Source organism: Tasmannia lanceolata, unplaced genomic scaffold (genome assembly GCF_043159265.1).
Source record: "Tasmannia lanceolata isolate RefF3 unplaced genomic scaffold, GAP_Taslan_0.1 ptg000037l, whole genome shotgun sequence".
Taxonomy (NCBI): Eukaryota; Viridiplantae; Streptophyta; class Magnoliopsida; order Canellales; family Winteraceae; genus Tasmannia; species Tasmannia lanceolata.
This window is the reverse complement of record NW_027518714.1, coordinates 9,499,045-9,515,157: the sequence shown is the minus strand read 5'-3', so window position 1 is coordinate 9,515,157 and position 16,113 is coordinate 9,499,045. Positions and strand designations below refer to the sequence as shown.

The window sequence follows — 16,113 nt, the reverse complement described above, 5'->3', positions numbered from 1 at the left end:
CAACAATTCAAAAGATCAATAATGTGACGAGGAAATACCCAAGATATACCACATCTCCCTAAGACTCCGCTCCGAAATCCCTGTGCAACCTTACAATGTATCATTAAATGATCCATTGATCCTCCCGCCTCTAAACAAAGACAACAATGATCAACAATCAACATTTTGCACTCACACAGGAAATCAATCGTCTGAATACGTTGAAGCAAAGCTGCCCGGAAAAAAACACTAACTCTTGGAGGAGTTTTGAAAGACCACACATTTGCCACATTGGAGGGCCCATCACATGACAACAGGTGTAGGTAGAAAGACTTGCTTTTGTTATTTAAAAATTTGTCCCGCTTTTGATTGATCCAACCCGTCCATTTGATACGCCTTGCCTTAGATCTCCTAAGGCAACCCAATTCTAACATCTAAATACCGGGGAGGCTATATGATCGATGCAGAGGCTTTGCTATGGATGGACCGTGCACCAAAATGCATCCCATCCGATTATTTTAACCCTCCAATTTGTGCCTCACCGTCCATTCAACATATACAAATTGGATAGCTAGAATCGTCCAAAGCGAGTGGATTTTTTATACACTATCATAGAACAAGTAGGCCACATTTGTAATTTTGACAGCTCATATTTTTCGCATACATTGCCTTAATAATGTATTTTCATTGTCTTTTAAAATTGAAAGTAAGAATTTACAAACAAGCAGAAGTTCGCATTCAATGACAGGTATACATGTTTGGATACGAGATCCAGAGCATGATCTCTTTTGGATAAATGGTTCAGATCCACTATGCAGTATTAAGTGGGGTACATTATACCACAGTGTCAATGTACATTCCCGCCATAATGCTGCATCCCGATTTTGTACCTGAGTTTTAGACTTCAAGATGGAGGAATCTTGAAAAGTGGTGAACTGCAAAGTTGTAGGTCTTGAAAAGTGGTGAACTACAAAGTTTTAGGTGTTTTTGTGCTGTTTCCAAGAATATAAGAGCTCGAAAATCGGATAAGTGGTTAGGAATAAAACTTGGCTCCAGACCGGTCTGGAGGAACTTCCTCCAGACCCCTTGCTGATAGTCTAATAGCAATACTCTAATAGCAAGGAGTGTGGAAATATCAATTCCTACTGAAATTAAAAAGTAACTATGGAATTGATATTTCCACACCCTTTGCTATTAAAGGGGTTGGAGGAAGTTCCTCCTGGAGCCAAGTTTTGTTCAGTGGTTAGAGAGATATGGCTCGAAGCTAGTCAAATTTGGTGAGTTCCAATACAATTTATGATATGTATGTCCTTAAGTTAGCTAGTAGAGAAGGTTTAACAAATTTTCTATTGTAGATTAAAAGGGTAGAAACCAGCTGTCGAAGGGGTTTTTTGGATTTTGATAAACTTATGTAATTGGTGAAATATCAATTGGGTTGAGCATCGCTCCCATTTTCTCTTCTTCTCTTAGTTGTGTTCTCGAGTTCACCCGCGTTACACAATGAGCTCCTAATTGAAGCATTCCCCTCCCACTAGTTATTACTCAGCCAAAAGAAGTCAATCACGAAAGCTGAATTTGGATAGCCCAGAGAAACCGCATCTATTGATGTTCTCATGGATCTATTCTCATGAATTTGTTACAATGTCGTATGTTCTCGTGGTGGTCTAGTTGTGAAATTTATTGAAACATTGTAAAGTGTGCAGAAGTGAAAAAAAAAAAAAAAATGCTTGCAGAATTTGCTAACAAGGCCGATTATGTGCGCCCCTCATCTTCATCAGCCAAATCATCTCAAGCACAAGAAGAGAATCTATTAAGCTCCATAAAAAAAAACTAAAAATAATAAAATCGTCTCAACCAGGAGAAGCACAAGAAAAGAACATAGACACTCTCTTCTACTGAGCTCCATTAAAAACAAAAAAGAAAAGCATTCATTTATTTTTTAGGACTCAGAAAGGAAACCCTAATAAGAACTATGACTTCACCTTTGCTACGCATTTCATATATACGATTGCCATAGTTGCAGCAGCAACAGCCATGCAACCCATCTTTTTCAGCGTGGACTTCTTCTTTTGAGAAGATTCCATCTCCCGCTTCTCCCTTTCATGCCTTTCATTTTGCAACGTCTTTAATTGATAAATTATCTTCATTTTATAAAGAAACTCATTCGTATGGTCTATTTCTTGAGGTGCCACGAATGATAAGTCTGAATCAAAGAACAAACAAAAGAAGAAAGGTAAAACCAAAGCTCCATTAAAGTCATAAAAGAGAAATCACGGAGGAGAAAATAGTCAAATACCAATGGGGAGATATGTTTAAGTTTACAAGATACCAAGAAAATACACAAGTGTGGTAAACATGTTGTAGATGCCAATCGTTTCTGTTCTGTTGATAAGTTTGGAACGGCCTGACCTAATAAAAAAAACATATAAACTGATTAGCTGCACTTCCATTATTTTAAAAGCTGAAAAGCAGAAAGAAAATTTACATAGATGGCCCAATTCGAGAATTTTTTCTCCTTTCCCTGCTCACTGATAATGAAACCCTCAAAACCCTTGCATGTATGACCTAGTGTCTTCAAAACTTTAATCACTCTGAAATGGACAGTAAAAGGTGGATATACACATCTTCGTTGTTAGATAGAGAGGTGAGATGAGCATCCCACGAAGGAAAGATTTTCGTGGATTAGCATATCGCTAAGATGGAAAGACTTATCCATCCGGGATTTGCTTTCCACATGCTACCGAACAACAGAATGGGCAAAAAAGGTGGAAAACCTTTTCCTTTCCTTCTCATTTAACCCCTTTCCGCCAAACCAAACAGGCCCTAAGTTACATGCCCAAAAAAATCATGCCCATAGGATTATACTAGCCCTCCGATCTATATAAGACCTGCATATTATGGAAACATCTGTAGATTGAAGGCTAGGATTATCTTATGGAGATAATATTTTGGGCACAACGTATTTACGTTGTGGACCATCAAATGGACGGTTTGGATCATCCTACTTTGAAAAATAATGGACTACTAGTTGCAGCCTGGTGCGATTATTAGTATGAGCAAAATTGAGAGAAGATCTGTTACACTTGCCCCATAAGCATAAAATGAACTAGGCATGTAAAGCATAAGCTCCTTCTATATAAGGTTCTTGTAAATAAATTAATTAAGAATACTCTAAATAAAGGTATGCAAATGGCTAGATGCCACCTTTTCTTATCTTTGCTCATATCCTAAATAAAAACAAACCATTGTGTCGGAAAGATTCAAATGGATCAGTAAAATTGTATGCTAGGCTGAAGAATCATAAATCAACAAAAAAAAAAAATATCAAAAACCCATTCCTGCAAACCCAATCCATAATCATAGAAAGAAGGAAAAAAAGAAACTGAAAAATACGAAGGTAGCGAGAGAAACACGGAGGCAGCCCTTTTTCAAGATGCTTCAGTTTTGGAATGGGCTTGTCAATGAAATCTAATAAAAACAATATGTAGTGGAGTGGGGGAATTCAATAAAAACAATTTCTATCTTGGAGGATTCGTGTGATAGCATAGAAACGTCGAGTGTAGGAATGAGCAAAGGCAGTTTCTATGTTGAGGGTGGAATGCGAAAAGACATTTTCGATCTTAAGGTTTCGTGTGATAGAGGGAAACAAAATTAACAATCTTATTAGCATAACACGTCGTACGTTTACACACCTTTCCACATGAATTTTTTTTTTTTACCCATCAAAGCAGAAAAGGGGGCTCTTTGGAAAAAAATTTAATGGATTTTGAATACCCAATCCTGTTAGAATACTACCAACACATCGTACCTATCTCTCTCTGAGTTGGGGTGTTTATATATGAACATTAACTTACATCTAATCTAATCTAATCTAATAATATATCTATCTGTAATAAAGAGGAAAGGTCAAATTACTGTTCATGCTTACGTGTCGGGCGTCCCCTTTCGTCTCACCATAAGAAACCCCGTGCCATGCACGGGGGCGACAAAAAAGATAAATTACTGATGAAAGGATGGGTTTAAAAGGGATTTCATGTAAAATATGAGCAAGGAATTTGAGCAGACGCATGCTCAGACAAAAAAAATGTACAAATTAAATTTGGCACATTGATGAGCAAGTATGAAAAAAAATCCAACGTAACATAAGTTCTCTATGAAGCTCCATTGATGTATTTTCATAGATGATTAGGTTAACCAACCATTAAGCATCACCATTGATCCCACTCCAACATTAGAAAAAAAAAAGAGGTCCCTGAAAATCATCCGTTGGTGCCATGCACAAGTCCCCTTTCGACCCATAGGGATCCACCTAAATCACTTGGGAAATCCAGACCATTGATTTGACGGATCATCAAATCAATACATACATGAGACACAAATTGTACCATGAATACAATTGGGTTGAAAAATATCTTTAGCTTAAAAATAAGGGTAGTTGATTAAATTTCATAAATGTGCTTAACAAGCACTTACAGATATAAAACTACAGAGATCAAAATAAAGATAAAACTAAGTTCTTCTTTAGATATTTGTTTGCCCCCCTCCCTATTTCAAGCAGAACTTACCTTCATAAGGTAGACAGTAGCTACGGCTGCTGTAAGAGCAGGAGCACCGTTAAACACCCATTTCTTCACGTCCTTTTTCATTCCTTTAGCTATTCTAAGAATCTCTCCATTTAATTCAGATATCAGCTTCTCCTGATCCCCACGCATGTGTTCATAATGCTTAACCCATACATTTTCCCTTTTGTACCTAAACTGCAGTTCTTTCACCCTATCGAAAGAAGTCTTGAAAGATGGAGACCCAAACGGCGAGTCATATAAGGGAGAAGCAAGTGGCGACTGCGGCAGAGATATGTCTAGGTCGTCAAACATGGTGAAACCTAAAGAAGGAAAAAAAAAACATGAGAAGAAGAGGGGAATCAAAAAGAAAAAATAAGATATTAGAGCAAGAGAGAGAGGGAGAGAGGGAGAGCTGAGCTCGTCTCAGACTCTCAGATAACCTCTTGTGCTTGTGCGGCTTTAAAACTCTTAATTTTCCTCCGTGCTACTAGGGTTCACATATTAATAACATAATTGGACGGTTGTGATTTAACACATCGTGACTACACGTGTCGTTTTGTGAGTCAATTAGAACAAAACGAAAATTCCCTAAAAATCAGTTGAATGGCTTATTCAAGATTCAAAAACTACGTAACAGCCTAAACAAAACAGAAATTTCCTAAAAATCAGCTAAAATAGAATTTTTTTATTGCTCTCCTTAATAAATTTCTTATTTTATTGCTCTCTCTCTCCCTCTCTCTCCTTAATAAATCAGCTAAAATAGAACATAGGATCATCCTATGTTGTGGACGGGCCTTAATGTTACTGTACGACCACAGGATGATCTGAACCATTCATTTGATGGGCCAACCCTTTTGGGGGCACAACCCACTTATGGGACGGCACACTTCATTTTCAAAAATATGGGTGGGGCCTAAATTGGGCCTTAATGTTACTGTACGAACCACACCATAGGATGATCCAAACCATGGACGGCTTGGATCATCCTATGTTGTGGACGGTAAGCTTCAAATTTGAAAAAATATCGGTGGGGCCTACGATTGGGCCTTAATGTTACTGTATGACCAACTCCATAGGATTATCCAAACCATGGACGGCTTGGATCGTCCTATGTTGTGGACGGGCCTTAATGTTACTTTGATGGGCCACAATGTAAATAGGTTGGCCCCAAAAATCATTTCCATAGGATGATCACAACCCTACAATCTATAGAGATTGCATAAGATGTAGTTTTTATTTAGATCGGATGGCTAGGATCAGCCTATGGAAATGATATTCTGGGACTCAACCTATTTACGTTTATGGCCCATCAAATGGACGGTTTGGATTATCCTATGGTGTGGTATGGGCGGGGCCTACGTTGTTCAAAGATGGGCCCACCATTCCACCAACGGTTTTTGTTGGGCCCACCAACTGTTCCTGTTGTGTGTGTGGGTAAGTTTTCCTTTCCTTGCTTCTTAATAATTCTTCTAGCATTTAAAAAAAAAGGGAAAAAAGTTTGTAAGTCATTATTATAGATAAGGTGCAATGTTCCAAATACTGTATAAAATGGTTAAGTTCGATGCTCCTTTGATCCAATTTGGCTCAAATAATTGGTTCTGAAGGAGCCATTTAAAAAGAAGCATGTGTGACATCTTTTCTTGCCACCATTTTTTAAAGATTTTCTCATGGTTAGAGTATGAGATGAACACTGGATGACTCATACTATTCAAGTGTAGGCCCATTCTATCTTCAGCGGTAGCCTAACAATACCAAGGACCATATGATCTGGACCATCCGATAGATAGTATAGGCGTTTTTTATATGGTGCACAAGCATGTTGCTCGTGCAGGATAGCAGGGCTCACTTGAATGGATGATCTAAACCATTATTTTTTTATTATTTTTTTATCGGTAAAACCATTATTTTTTGGGCCCATGTTTATAAGCCGTGCCCCAAGAATGTTGCACGATTGGATGATCTTAAACCCCGGATTTTGAGAATTCTATTTTAGCTGATTTTTAGGGAATTTCTGTTTTGTTCTATTGACTCCCACCAATTTTGGCGAAAATAAATTCATCCTTCTTTATCCCTCATTTTAGCTGATCTGTAGGGAATTTCCGTTTTGTTTTGACTCCTTCCTTATCTCTCTCTCTCTCCACACACACAACAGGAACAGTTGGTGGGCCCAACAAAAACCGTTGGTGGAATGGTGGGCCCATCTTTGGCACCCCTCTTTATGATTTGTTTTGTGGACTTTCAAAGCAAACTTTATTCCAAATTTTGAATTTTCTAGAGAATCAAAATTTAAGCAAATCTAATCGACTCCTATCAATGTCTATTTATGGAGAGTTTTAAGCTAGGGGTTATTTAGGAATGTTGTAGGAAGTTCCAGATTTCATTGAGATAAGATTGATTTGGGAATTTTAGCCAATGAGAACTAGATTTTAGAGTTAAAAAAAGAAGAAGAGAGAAAGTGGGAGAAAATTTGGGATAAATTTTGAATTTTCTGGAAAATCAAAATTTAAGCAAATCTACTCGAGTGGCATCTATGGAGAGTTTTCAGCAAGGGGTTTTAGAGTTTAAAAAAAGAGAGAAAAATTTGGAGAAAATTTGGGAGATGGAAGAATTGAAGTATTAATGCTGTTCGATTTGAAGAAAGTATTAAGGAAAACCAAATTCAAAATTTTCTGGAACAATCTGCCAAAAAATTACAGGCAAAGACAGGTATATAGTTAAACTGGCCAATGGATGATTTTGAAGAAATTTCAATTTGTAGGTAAAACCGGTTCAGATCTAGAAAGCTAACTAATTGAGACCCAATTAATGAAAATCCAGTCCAGATTTAACTGAATTTTTTTCTAGTTTAGTAAAAGAATAGCGGAGATTGGAGGCAATTAACAAAAATCATAGTCACATTCAAGAAGAATGACAGATAAACAGAAAAAAAACCCAGTCTTGAATCAGCTAATACAAATGAGAAATGCAGCAAAAAAGAACTAAATGGTGCAGCGTATATACCTGAGCTGAAGCACAACAGTAGGACAAATGAAAGCATGGGGAGAGACATGAGTGCTTTTGCAATGGCTCTTGATTATCATAAGAGAGTTGGGTTGGGAAGTGGGATTTTGTGGGATTTTATAGGGAGGAACAACAACGGCTATATTTCATCCGTTATTTTCCTAGTTGTTGGTGAATAGCAGTGTTGTGGAGTTAGGTGGAGAAATCGACAACAGAAAGTGATAAGATAGGCATGTGACTTTGTCTTATGTGGCATTTTCTTCATTTAGGTCTTCTCCACTTTTTTCTACACATGGTGTTTTTTAGAACCTAAAAAATCAACCGTTAGAAAATCTTTACAAATGAAATGTGATTTCTGTAAACAGATTTACCTTCAACTTTTGATATATTCTAGTTGGTTTTTGCCATAAATACTATTTTTTTTTAATGTTCCTTAAGCTTTCTTCTGAGAAGTAGAGGCATGGATTTGTTGTTCAGTATGCCAAGGTTTTGTTTTTTTGTTTGGGATTTGCTAGGGTCCAACGCAAATTCAGCCCATCACTTTCTCTATGGGCACCACCATTGAAATGGCATATCTAGAAAATATCCCAAATCCTATCCATACGATGGGATCTACAGATCTAATGGTTAGGATTGGCCAGTTGGAGTTATTTCTATGCTTCTATATCTTCATTGTTAGTTGGGTCATCTGATGAACGATCCGGATCAATCTAATGTCATGTGGGTGGGTCCAAGTGTTGCATCTCATAGAGCTCTTACACAAGTATGTCTCACAGTAGCATTTTGGCAGATAATACTAAATTAATTTTTGAGAGCTTTTATGCATATTTGTCGGAGGGGAAGGGTGAGACCACCAAATGGCTTTTGAACGGCATCACTCCAAATCACTGTCTCTCTATTCTTCTCGAGTTTTAAATAAATAAACAAGCCACTGATGATAAATTTTGAGAGAAAATAACTGAATACAAATCTGTCTAGTTGCATTTTGCATGTGAAATGCATAAATTATTGGGAACTGATATCCGAACTTGGTGGTATTAATAGATAGAGAGACAAATCACAGATAGTTGATTCAATTTCATTAATGTGCTTAAACAAGCACTTACAAAGAGATAAAGAGATAAAACTAGAGATAAAACTACCTTCTTAGTATTTGTTTGTCTACATCCCCTCCCTATCTTAATCACAGCTTACCTTCATAAGGTATACAACTGTTGCAGCTGCTGCAAGAGAAGCACCACTCCTAAACCACCATTTTTTCACATCATTCTTGATTCCTTTATTTATTTCTTGGATCTCTTTATTTAAGTCAGCAATCACCTTCTCCTGACCCTCATGAATGTGTTTACAATGCTCAACCCAGAGCTTTTCAACTTTGTAATTGAACTGTAATTCTCTCACCCTATTTGAAGATGTCCGGAAAGACAGAGACCCAAACGGAGAGTCGAAGAACGGAGACACGAGCGGAGACTCTGCCGGAGATATGTCGAGGTAAGACATGGCGAAACCTACGGAAGAAAAAAATGTCCATCAGAAGAGGGGAATAAAAACGAATAAATAAGATATCAGAGGGAGAGAGAGAGAGAGAGAGAGAGCTTGTCTGAGATAACCTGCGTTAAAATTTTCTAGAAAGGAACGGAATCGAAGCCCTATTTCGATTCAAATGGGCCACCTAGGATTTTGGCATCTTGGCCCACACCGTGGGGGTTACTCTCTCTCTCTCTCTCTCTCTCTCTCTCTCTCTCTCTCTCTCTCTCTCTCTCGTTTCTCTTTCTATGCATATTTGTCTGAGGGGAAGGGTCAGACCAGCAAATGGCTTTTGAGGAGCAAAAGTAGGATCTTGTGGAATGTTTCTTCTCTTTCTATGCATATCAAAAGTAGGATCTCGTGGAATGTTTCTTTTCTTGCAACATTATGGGTCATTTGGAAGGAGAGAAGGACCTTCAAGGGGCAAGTAAAGAGCTCTTTTCTTATCCTCGAGGTGTTTGCTTTAGCTATTGCTTGGGTTAGAGCTTTGCCAAGCTTTAGGTTTGTGTCTACCTTCGAGTTGTGGCATGGGTGGAGGGAAATCTACTATAGTTCCACACCTCAGCCAGTGGTCACACAAGATTTGGAATCATGGGTCGAGGGCTTCTTAAATTAAATTTTGAAGGGTCTAGCTTTGGTAATCCCCGGTCTAGCTGTTGTAGGGGGGCGTTTTTAGAGACGACAAGGGTAGTGTGGTTTGGCTTTTGCCTGTCCTTTAGGAGTAGTTGATTCTTCTGAGGAGGAGGTTAGGGCGGCTTTCCATGGTATTAAATTATTGGAGGGTGAGGACCTTAACAAAGTGGCGGTGGAGGGTGACTCTAGTAATGTTATTCGATATTATGTGGCTCTAAAAACTATCACTAGAGCTTCGCTTAGAAGATCGGCAAATGGAGTAGCAGATGAGTTAGCCCCGGGGTGGGGGGTACAGTTGTAGGCCCTTGAGCAATAAGATTTCCATCCTGCTTGATATTTTTTGTATTGGGCCGGAGTTGTTTCCGGTTTTTTCTTTTCTTTGTTTTTTTAATCATTTGTAATTAACCATCTCGGTCCACATTTTTAATGAATATTTGACCATTACAAAAAGCAATAGTCTAAGGAAAATATTCTAGAAATATTACAGTTTTAAAATTTAGCAACCACGAGGCTAAAAGATGCTTTGTATAATGGAGCAAAACAAATAGTATGTGAGGGATGAATCGATGATATTGTAATAATCATGTAAAATATTAGAAATATTAGAGACTTTTATTTAAAGTCATATAGATTTATAGAGATCCTATCTATTTAGGACTTTAATTCATCAAATTCATATTTAAGAAAAATACATACAGTTCTTCCCCTTTTTATAAAAATATACCATATTGATAAAAACAAAGTAGAATATGACTGGTTACAATCTATAGAGCTCAAATTGGAGGGTTAGGATCATCTTATGTAGAAAAGTTTTGGGACAAGGCATATCTCTATTAGTAAAAGCAAGTTAGTATACACCTTAAAATTTTCCATGCTAATTAAATTTTCTTAACCTCAGGATTTTTGCCAATTAGTCCCTACTTTAAAAGTTAGTAGTTGGAATGAACCAAAAAGACATAATGTAAAAAGGTTCAAAGAGATTTAGAAGACGGAACATAACATCACTACTAAGAGAAGAAGCAAAAATGATTTAAAAGGCAAAAAAAATGAAGAGAAAAGAAAAGAAAGGAAGAGAAGACATCAATAAATAAATCCAGCATCCAATTAAATAATAAAATCGGGGATTTACCAGCGTCCATCACAAAAGGCATTTCGCGGATGGTCGCATCTGACAGCAGCCACCTCGTGAATGAAGACAAATACTGCTGAAAAGTGAGCCTGTCTATCTGCTGTCAGTTGCAACAGACCATCTGCGAAATGCCATTTGCGATGGATGCTAGCAAATCCCTAAGAATCATTGAATAATAACAATGAAAATCTGTACTAAAAATTCAAAGAGATTTCATATGAATAATAAAAAAGTATGTACATAGGATTTGAAAGCATAGCTTCATGATGGTTCTATTGTACATTCTATGTAAAACGGAGACACGGATAAAATGAGTTTGTGCATTCTATAGAATGGGATTTGCTAGGGACCATCGCAGAAGGCATTTCATGGGTGGGCCGTTGCCTGTGAGCGCAGCCATAGAGGATCAAATTTTGTCTTATTCATGTAATTCATCTAAGGTGGCGGTTCTCACAAGCAACAGCTCACCCACGCAATGCCTTCTGCGATAGTCCCTAGCAAATCCCATTGGCAAAAAAATATGTGTGATTTATTATGTAATTACATTCTTATTCGAAGCTTTTTTAAAATTTTAAGGGCCGTTTGGATATGCGGGTTTTAGAATCCGGGATTTCTTCAAAATTGTAGCTAAGAGAAAAGAGAATAAGAGGACCAGCCGTCGTTTTTTACTTCTCACCCTTCTTTCCGACAGCAAGAGAGTAGCTGATCCTCCCATTTTTCCAGGTTTTAGAAATCTCAGGATGCAGGAGAGATTTCTAAAACCTGGTCTTCTTACTTAAAATCCAAGAAACGCTGTTAGGACAGCGGCAGCAGCTTGATCATGAACCCTCTTTTATACTGTTTTCAAACTAAAAGCCTGGATTCTAAAATCTAATCTAATCTAATAATATATCTATCTATCATAAAGAGGAAAGGTCAAATTACTGTTCATGCTTACGTGTCGGCGTCCAATTTCGTCTCACCATAAGAAACCCCGTGCCATGCACGGGGGCGACAAAAAAGATAAATTACTGATGAAAGGATGGGTTTAAAAGGGATTTCATGTAAAATATGAGCAAGGAATTTGAGCAGACGCATGCTCAGACAAAAAAAATGTAGAAATTAAATTTGGCACATTGATGAGCAAGTATGAAAAAAAATCCAACATTAGTTCTCTATGAAGCTCCATTGATGTATTTTCATAGATGATTAGGTTAACCAACCATTAAGCATCACCATTGATCCCACTCCAACATTAGAAAAAAAAAATTCACATTTGGAACACCAGCCATATAAAAAAAGAAAAATCATTGTGATAAATTCAGACATTAAGAAAAAAAAGCTAACTGTGGAACGCTGTCCTACTTTCACTCTCAAACGACTTTTTAATATTTTCTTTTTTCATCCTCCTAACCCTGAAATGGTTAGAATCTTTAATTACTAACAAATCTTAAAATTTTGATCCTAATCCTAACCCTCCAAAACCATCCAAAAATTAGGAAATGAAATCTAAAGACAATAAACCTTACTCTACCATTATTAGTAACACCTATAAATTTTCTCCCTCCCTCACGTTTCCAAACCATAATCTAAAGACTTCCCTTTTTAATCTTCAATCAAACCTCCAACAAAATCTCTAATAATTGGCTATCCATCTCCCAAATTTATCTCTCTTTTTTTAAACTCTAAAATCCCTTGCTTAAAACTCTCCATAGATGCCACTCGAGTAGATTTGCTTAAATTTTGATTTTCCAGAAAATTCAAAATTTATCCCAAATTTTCTCCCACTTTCTCTCTTCTTCTTTTTTTAACTCTAAAATCTAGTTCTCATTGGCTAAAATTCCCAAATCAATCTTATCTCAATGAAATCTGGAACTTCCTACAACATTCCTAAATAACCCCTAGCTTAAAACTCTCCATAAATAGACATTGATAGGAGTCGATTAGATTTGCTTAAATTTTGATTCTCTAGAAAATTCAAAATTTGGAATAAAGTTTGCTTTGAAAGTCCACAAAACAAATCATAAAGAGAGGTGCCACGATAAGCTTTTGGAATTCCAAAGGGTTCCAAAGGGAACTTACTCTTGGAATTCCGATTTTTCTAATTCCACTTAACATATATACTGGTGGGACTAATTCGAAAAAAAAAAAAGTCAAACAAATTTAAAATTGACAATTTTTTAAGATAATCTTAGTCTTAGCCATGGAATTGTGTATGTCCAATCCTTTATCCTTTAGGGGCTGTTTGGATACGAGGATTTTAGAATCCAGGTTTTTAGTTTGAAAACAGAGTAAAAGATGGTTCATGATCAAGCTGCTGCCGCTGCTTGGATTTTAAGCGAGAAAACTAGGTTTTAAAAATCTTTCGTGCATCCTAAGATTTCTAAAACCTGGAAATATGGGAGGATATGCTACTCTCTTGTTGACGGAAAGAAGGGTGAGAAGTCAAAAACGAGGGCTGGTCCGCTTCTTCTCTTGTCTCTTACCTAAAATTTTGAAGAAATCCCGGATTCTAAAATCCGCGTATCCATACGGCCCCTTACTGTGGATTGAGACTCTTGACGTGAAGAATGAGAGGATGATTAATTCTTTCATGCCATGATGCTCAAATTCTCAATGAAAGTAGAGATTCATTTGAGACAATCAAAACATTGAAGACTAATTTTCTACGTGTCTTTTTGTTGTTTCATCTTCTTAAGGAAGGAGAATGGATGGTGATTTTCTGATGTGTTATCTTAGTCTTAGACACGGATTGTGCATGTTATTTGGTGCTGCTTGGGAACCCATGATGAAAAATTAGAGGAGGATGCTCAAATTTCAAGAGAGAGAGAAAAGAGGGATAATGGTAGAAAAGAGAATAGGTCTTTATGCAGGAATTTAAAAAATTAACTTTTTAACAACTCAATTAAGAAGCAAATTCAATGATCAATTTGGGAATAATAAAAAAACAAACAATAACAAACCCAAGATAAGCATAAATCCACACGTTCAAATAGACAAAGAAATACTCGCCATTGAGTATAACCCGATAATCAATACTAACCTGCTAAGATAAGATACCATCAACAATATCCGTATAATAAAAATAAGGTCAAAGACTCGTAAATAAAACCAAACTTTAAACTTTGAACAAAGGAAAGTAAAGAATTAAAACCAACAATATTGAATTAAAAAGCAAATCCATTTGTCAAATTAGCAATAAAAGGCAGTAGAAGGAAACCTCCCATTGAACGAAACATTACTATTAAAGCAATCCTAAAGAATTCTTCAAAACATTACTATTAAAGCAATTGTGTAGAATTAAGCATACACATTGCTATAATAGAAGAGACAGATTTAATCAGCTTCGTGACCAAGCTTTCTAACCAGATACGTCTTCACCACGAAGACTGTCACATTTCCATCTCTTCATATGTTTAATGAACAAAAGGAAAAAAGAAAAAAGAAAAAGGAAAATCAAACATGAGCCTTGCCTTGCCTTGTAAGAGAGAGAGAGGGGGGGATGGGCGTGGCCGATGTTGCTGGGAAGAAAGCTTAAGAGTTAAAGAAACAGAGAAGAAAGGTTGATGGGTGATTGGGGTTTTACTAAGAGATTGCTTTGTTAAAACCGTATTAAGGGAGGAGGTATGAGAGAGGGAGAGAGAGAGAGCAATAAAATAAGGAATTTATTAAGGAGAGAGAGAGAGAGAGCAATAAAAAATTTCCATTTTAGCTGATTTTTAGGGAATTTCTGTTTTGTTTAGGCTGCTACGTAGTTTTTGAATCTGGAATAAGCGATTCGACTGATTTTTAGGGAATTTCTGTTTTGTTTAGGCTGCTACGTAGTTTTTGAATCTGAAATAAGCGATTCGACTGATTTTTAGGGAATTTCCGTTTTGTTCTGATTGACTCCCACCAATTTAGGCGAAAATAAATTCCTCCTTCCTTATCCCTCCATATTTCTGCTCCAGGCATCCCATTTTCACAACAAAATGGACATCTTCAAGTGATTTTTTTGCTGAGTAATCTCCTATTCTTTGCCTAGTATTATTATGCTATGGAGACATGACAGGAAAGCTTGAAAGCATGGATCTCAGTAGCCTAAATAAAATTTGCACCCGGTAATTCAAGTTACATCTATTTCAAGACTAATCAAACAATAAAAGAACATGAAATTTTGAAAAGGTTTTTCTTTTCCTAACTTTTCCATAAAATTATTGCAATTCAAACCGGGCCTAAATGATACTTGATGGATGATATGATTAAGGCGTTCTCAACAACAATCGGATCATGTATCCGCATGAGATCTCGTGATGATCCATCAGATCAATGGTCTGGATTTTAAAATTTGTGTCTCATGTATGTATTGATTTAATGATCCGTCAAATCAATGGTCTCGATTTCCCAAGTGATTTAGGTGGATCTCTATGGGTCGAAAGGGGACTTGTGCATGGCACCAACGGATGATTTTCAGGGACCTCTTTTTTCTACCAATTTATGTTTTTTTTTTCCTACATATCGGGTTGGGTTTGGGTTTAGAAAATAGTTATGCGGGTTGGGTTGGGCTAGCCCTCTTCGGGTCGGAGAAATGAGCACTCGGGTTGGGTTCGGGTTGGCCTCAACCCCACCCAACCCTACCCGAGTTGCACCCTGAGTAAACCTAGTTGCACCCCTAATTGCACCCCTAGAGAGAGAGAGAGAGAGAGAGAGAGAGAGAGAGAGAGAGAGAGATGAACACTGGATGACTCATACTATTCAAGTGTAGGCCCATTCTATCTTCACCGGTAGCCTAACAATAGCAAGGACCATATGATCTGGACCATCCGATAGATAGTATAGGCGTTTTTTATATGGTGCACAAGCATGTTGCTCGTGCAGGATAGCAGGGCTCACTTGAATGGATGATCTAAACCATTATTTTTTAATTTTTTTTTTATCGGCAAAACCATTAATTTTTGGGCCCATGTTTATAAGCCGTGCCCCAAGAATGTTGCACGATTGGATGATCTTAAACCCCGGATTTTGAGAATTGCATCATACGTATAAAGGAAGGAGGTATGAGAGAGGGAGAGAGAGAGCAATAAAATAAGAAATTTATCGACGAGAAGAGAGCAATAAAAAAATTCTATTTGATTTTTAGGGAATTTCTGTTTTGTTCAGGCTGCTACGTAGTTTTTGAATCTGGAATAAGTCATTCGACTGATTTTTAGGGAATTTCCGTTTTGTTCTAATTGACTCCCACCAATTTAGGCGAAAATAAATTCCTCCTTCTTTATCCTCATTTTAGCTGATTTGTGGGGAATTTCCGTTTTGTTTTGACTCCTT

The 16,113-nt window shown here is 37.1% G+C and overlaps 1 protein-coding gene and 1 long non-coding RNA gene across 3 annotated transcripts; both read right to left on the bottom strand.

Moving 5' to 3' along the window:
• Positions 1-1,756: 1,756 nt before the first annotated feature.
• On the bottom strand, positions 1,757-7,691 carry LOC143861972 (uncharacterized). 2 transcript variants are annotated; one of them, XM_077372956.1, is made up of 4 exons: positions 7,542-7,691; positions 4,545-4,861; positions 2,276-2,388; positions 1,757-2,182 (listed from the first exon to the last, which is right to left on the bottom strand). In XM_077372956.1, coding segments are annotated over exons 1-4 (480 nt in total). In that variant the 5' UTR covers positions 7,591-7,691; the 3' UTR covers positions 1,757-2,181. The 2 variants fall into 2 exon arrangements, with proteins under 2 accessions (XP_077229071.1, XP_077229072.1); XM_077372957.1 differs by having other exon boundaries at positions 2,309-2,388.
• Positions 7,692-8,560: 869 nt separating this feature from the next.
• LOC143862485 (uncharacterized) lies at positions 8,561-14,562 on the bottom strand. Its single transcript, XR_013240325.1, has 2 exons — positions 14,283-14,562; positions 8,561-9,049 (listed from the first exon to the last, which is right to left on the bottom strand). It is a non-coding gene; the product is annotated as an uncharacterized LOC143862485 (long non-coding RNA).
• Positions 14,563-16,113: the final 1,551 nt, after the last annotated feature.